At 34.7% G+C, this 6150-nt stretch overlaps 1 protein-coding gene across 1 annotated transcript; it reads right to left on the bottom strand.

Moving 5' to 3' along the window:
- Positions 1-4185: 4185 nt before the first annotated feature.
- Positions 4186-5857, bottom strand: LOC145101429 (eukaryotic translation initiation factor 4E-1). The gene is made up of 5 exons (XM_079038623.1): positions 5478-5857; positions 4904-5069; positions 4691-4816; positions 4537-4602; positions 4186-4457 (listed from the first exon to the last, which is right to left on the bottom strand). The coding sequence occupies exons 1-5, from the start codon at positions 5774-5776 to the stop codon at positions 4407-4409; spliced, it is 708 nt and encodes a 235-aa protein (XP_078894749.1). The 5' UTR covers positions 5777-5857; the 3' UTR covers positions 4186-4406.
- Positions 5858-6150: the final 293 nt, after the last annotated feature.

Here is a 6150-nt window from a genome sequence, read left to right as displayed (position 1 = left end):
GGTTTCATCAGACAGTTAGGACTCGCCGAGTCCAGAATGTGGACTCGCCGAGTCGCCAACTTAAACGTGCTCCCAAACCCGTCTCCACTCGGCGAGTCGGGCCTACAACTCGCCGAGTCCAAGGCTAAAAATGTAAAATACTTAGATAAATTTTACGTACCAGGAACCATGTGCTACAGAGAATGGTACATCTTTTCGGTACTAGTGTTGGTACCGACAATACCTAATCTTGAGTTTCGTGATTTTTGAGTATCGAGTACCATCCCATATTTTTAAATGCGGTACGGTACCGATACGGAATCGAAATTTGGTACTAACTATTCGTCCCTATTGTTGGTGGTAGCAGCGGTGGTGAATGGTGGTGGCGGTGACGGTGGCGAATGAATGTATGTGTAGGGTTTAAACCGATAAAGTGTTTGATAAGGGCAAAATAATGATTTTTCACTTTCCATCCTACAAAGGAATTAATTCTTTCGATATCTTTGGTGGAAACAACTTTCAGTTAAGAATTATATCACGCCTTTAAAGTTGAATCAAACATGTAAATTTGAGGGAATTGAAATCAATCCCTCATCTTCACTCCGTCTTCAAAATCGCGAGACAAAGAAGTCTTGGCGTTAGAAACTATTGTTCTGCCAATTTGACCGTTTTAGCCCTTAAGTCTAAATTCTCTTCAAACAGCACCAAAAGACCTCAACTATTTGTCTATTTTAACGTTTCTAGATTAAACTCTATTTCAATTAAATCTTTACAACTTTTGACCCCAACTTAGTTGAGTCAAAGCAAACTTAAGTTTTTAGGAATTATCAAGTTTAATCCTCCACTTAAGTTTTTTTATTTAATCCTAATTTAACTTTTTATTAACTTTGAAATTTTTAAATTTAGTAATATTACTTTATTCTATTAATTTCATCAATTTATTTTATTTTTTATATTTAATTTAATTTTCTAAAAAAAATACTTCTACAGTAAACATTTGATAATATGAACTAGGTCTGACAGTAAATACTTCTGCAATAAAAAAAAATACCGCTCAACATTCTCTAAACCTAAGTTCATATCCGACGAAGAGGATCTAGAACGAACAACACCGCTAATGTATGATTTTGATTTCACCTTCAATTTCTAGAACCAATTTTAGTTTCTTTTTCATTTTGGTTTGGTTTGGTGTTCATATCACTATATCACTAAGTCTAACAGTTGAGTTGGCTTCGGGTTGACGGGTCATAGTTTGGAGGGTTAGAATACATTGACCTAACCCAACCCATATAATATATAGGTTGGCGTTTTGAAAACTTCAACCCAACCTAAGTATATGGGTTTACGTGTCAGTGGGTCGATTTCGGGTCAAAGAGTCGACGGATCATTTTTAGGTAATTTTTCACATGTTAAATTTATACGAACTATACATGTCTCTAAATTAATTAACAATTACCATTTTACATTGACTAGAATGATCGAGAAATATAATTGGAATGGATCAAGAAATAGAATTGGATTTGGGGTTAGAATGTTTCCGCATGATGTATAGTGTATTTCATTAATTCATAAATAATTTTTTTAATATAATATATAGTCGAATTGGAGGGTTGACCCGCGAATCCAAAAAGATAACCCAACTCAACCCATGAAATAAACAGGGTGACGAGATAGCAGGTTGGCGAGTAAAAAATCTTAACCCGAACCCATTTATTTTTGTGTTGGGTTACGGATTGGGTTGAGAATTTGTCACCCCTACATATCGCTACTATCGAGGAACCTTAAATCGGTTTCCTTTTCCAATCTCGTTTGATGCAAGATAGACAGAGAGACCATCGTTGTTGGAACTGCAATAGAAGGTTACTAGGGGTGGCAAATCGGGTCATCGTATCGTGTTTTTGTCTGACACGACACGACACGACAAGGTTTTAAATAACACGAACATGACACGACACGATGTCGTGTTTTTTTAACTAACACAAAATCGAACCGATTAAAAAACGACAAACACGACATGACACGATAAAGATAAAATAAAATAAAAATCACTTTATTTAATTAATACTTAATCATATATAACACGAAAAACATGAAAAACACGATAGACAAATGCTAAATCATGTCAATTTCGTTTCGAATTTTGAACACGAACACGACACGACACGATTTCGTGTTTTTTACACTTGACACGAACACGACACGAATTCGAATTTCAGTTTCGTCCCATCATTTTGTGTCGTGTATTTTTTTCGTGTCGGGTCATCAATTGTCACCCCTAAAGGTTACAAATTTGCAATCCGGCGAGAAACCCTAGCCCAAAACCATCTGCTGTCGAGGAACCTCAGATTAGTAGCGGTCACTAACGGTGTTCTAAGAGAAAAGAGAAACATAATAGGTAGTCGGAGGTGAAGAAGAGACATTTTCTTAAGAGGAGTCAGTGGTGATCACTAACGGTGGTGGTCAGCGGCGGTGGTAGATCGGTGGTGGTGATGAGGATGGTTATGTTTTCAATTAAGATGAAAAGGGGAATATGATATATGGGTTGCAATTTTTCTTCTTTTTTAATATAAAATGAATTATAGATAAAATAAAAATAAAATAATAGAGTAGTATAGTCATTTTATATATGGTAGTGATTAAGTATGCAAATTTAAACAAATGAAGAAGGGTGCCAAATTAATTTTTAAAAATAAAGACAGAACATGTTTTTTGATATTTATACAAAAGACGATAATTTATTCTGAAAATAAAAATGTCTTTATGAAAATCCCATTTTGCAAGGCCAAAGCTCATTTAACATGGCAAAGTCGTATTTGCTAGTGTGGACTAGAGATGGACACCAAGAACCAATTATTTTAGAAACCAAAAAAGTTGGACCGATTTTTGAGTAATCGAATTAGTTACAATAGAATCGTCGGATTTGGATGTACGATTATTTAAAACCGAATTTTAAAGCAAAAAAAAATGAACTTGGACGAATTTCTCAAATTTGAATTAAAAAATCAGTTTTAATAGGTTAAATCAAGATTGTAGAACACGTTAGTCGGTACCTGTTCGGCCGACTACCGAGTAGCGAGTACTCGGGGAGTACTCGGATTTGATAATTCATGTAGAAATATTTTTATGGAAATTATATATGTCAAAATCATAAGTTAAAATCAAAAGTTGATTGAAATATATAACAAAATTAGATACATGTGAATACACTAAAACAGAAAAACACATAATGGTCTCACTTCGTGAATAATTGTTGAAAATTTAAGATATATATTTAGTAATAATCACAAGTATGTGTGTTAAATAATAAATCATTAAGTGTATTATACATATTAATCACCGATTTGATCGGATTTTACAACACTGCTCAATTCAGTAAGGGGCCGATCTGGTAGTACTCAGGATTCTGCAACTCGCCTCAGTAAAGGGCCGAGTAGCGAGTAATCGGAGGAGTAATCAGACAAATCGGTGAGTTTTACAAAACTAGGTTAAATCAAAACCGGCTTTTAAAAAACCTGATTATCCAAAACCTAAACCAGTTATACCGAATATCCGTCTCGCTCATTAAAAAAAAAAAAGTTCGGATATTACCAAAACTGATCAACCAAAAAACCGATCCGAACTGAACCAGTTTCTTTAAAATCGTTTGATTTATATCCGGGTTTTATGAACCTCTTCTAGGGACCTATGCTTACTACTTAGGTAGTTTTTTAGTCAGGTCTGGCTTTTTCAAATTTAACTTCTGTTGTCCCTCAAACGTTTATTTGCCATCCTCTAGGTATCTTGGCTGTTAATCTTAACAATGGGACTGTTAAAGACCATATAAAAATGATCGATTTGCCCTATACTCTTCATCTTCTAAGACATTCTTCTTTATGTTTAAAAACTTCAAAACTAAGAATCAAACGTATAACCAATCAAAATCAAATCTAAATCATAACAACTCAAAACAATTCCCAAAACAACCTAACCACTAAGACAAAAACTGTTTTTAGTCTAATAACTATAAAAGGGTTATCATTTAAATCTGACAAGTTAGAAACAAAAATTACACATTAAATTATTTTTGGTGTTAAAAACGGTGCAATGGATTCAAGATTAATCACCTCTAGCACTAAAAAGCACACCTTTAATCACAAAAAGTTAAAAATTACACAAACTTATCAAATATCTAAACAAAAACCAAATGCAGGGTGTTAAAAAAGAGAGTTGCTACAAGTTTTTGTTACTCATTTCAATTCCCAAATGTTCAAACTCCTCATCACTACAAATCTTTTCTTTTAATATCATAACACCCAAAAAAAACTAACAGTAGGATAGAATAAACTCCTTGCAGAATTGTAGCATAAATCGGGAATGAAAATAGTCAAGATTCATCAATACAAAAGATATTCATTCCATATTAGGCACTAAGCAAACATAACCACACCTCATACTGTGTATTTGTTTTTAGCACTTCTATCAAGAGTCTTCGCGTCTTCCTGCAAAATAAACACAAAACATAACTCAAAAAAAAATCCCCAAATATTAAGATCAGAAAATGAGAACTATATCACTTACATGAAATATAAAGCCTATGGTATCATTGTAATCAATAAACTCCTTCCATTGTTTCCCAATGCTTAGCTGCAAACAACCCCAATATATCTTACATTCAGATACTCCCATCACAAGAATAACACAGAGACAAGATTATAGTCTAAAAATAATATACCTGAGCACTCTCATTCGCAGCATTTTTGGTCCACAAAGCTATTTTTTCTTGCCTTGCTCTAACATTTACAACTGCTCCACATATATCATCTCCATGATCAAACTGTTCTCCAATCATTGCTAGCAACTATTTCACATCAAGAAAGAGGTCAAACAGAGTATGAATTGGTCAAACTCATGGATGATGAAAGAAGAAAGAGCAATGGGGAAATACCGTATACAGCCAACAGGTGTCGGATTTTGCTTTGGTAAAGGTCATAGTCCACTTTCCACCATTAGCACAAACAGGGTCTTCCCACTTAGGCTCAATTTTATTCTTGAAACAATAGAAATCAGCTCCTTGAGCCAACTTGCTTGGTCGATGTATGTTGTTGTAAAGACTGCATTTAGATCAACATTCAAAGATATCATTAAACAGAATGTATAGAATCAAATGACCATTTGAATCGTATGGTTCATAGCATCCATAGGAATTATACAGATGAGCACAAAGTTTGTTCGTGAAACCCTAAATCAAGAATCATGTCTTACTGATTCTTTTCATATTTCAAACTTTCTTGAAACATTAAAAAGGGATTATTATTTATATTATTGTTATTATAAACATTGCAATCGAAAAGAGCGCATGAAATGAAACACGCTAAGAGTCGAAGAGATGAAGTTAAAACCCTAGTTCAAAAACTCTTTCAGAAATTGGTTGCAGTTTCCGTTTTAAATTTTATTCGTGATATATTAGAGATAACGTAATTAATCGTGTCAAGAAACGTCAAGGAGATATAGAATGATACCTCCAGAACTCTTCAACGGAGGAGAAAGTGTAGATAGGGCGCATGGAACTACCCCAAGCGACTTGCTTGGACTTAGCAGAGGGAGTATCAAACCAGAAAGTCCAAGAATGCTCGAGCGGATGCTGAGCTATGGCCGTACCAGGCCTGGAAGAAGAGGAAGACGATAGGGTATCGGCGTCGCCACCGACAATCTCTCCCTCTTCCAGTTGTTCATCTTCTTCTCCGTCTGATCGAACACCTCTGTGCTTGTTGACATCGATCAACTTCTGCTCCTCCGATTTCATTATTTCTTCCACCATCTTTCTCTAGAATTCTGTTTCTCTCTCTAGAACTCAGTTGATCTGCAATTACCGATGAAGAGTGAACAGAAAATTTGTATCTCCCTTTCGCCTGGGCAGGTTGGGCTTAGTAGGAGGCAAAACTCAACCCAAGGGTGAGCCCAAGGCTTCCTTCGGCTTGCCAATGCCAATAAGGCATAAGCCATGCCTCATTTAGGCTCATTAGGTGTTTAGATTTCTTTTTCCAACCTATTCTTTAATTATTTTGATATGAAATTTGGAATTTATCATAAATCATAATCATTAATTGTTAATATTTGAAAATTTTGTATACATGATATTAGGCTCCAAAACTATTGTAGGATGAAATGTTCCGGATTAAAACTTTATACATT

The sequence above is a fragment of the Lactuca serriola genome, chromosome 4, assembly GCF_051521515.1.
Source record: "Lactuca serriola cultivar US96UC23 chromosome 4, Lser_US96UC23_V15, whole genome shotgun sequence".
Taxonomy (NCBI): Eukaryota; Viridiplantae; Streptophyta; class Magnoliopsida; order Asterales; family Asteraceae; genus Lactuca; species Lactuca serriola.
The sequence above is the reverse complement of the archived record's forward strand: the minus strand, read 5'-3'. Positions and strand labels throughout refer to the sequence as shown.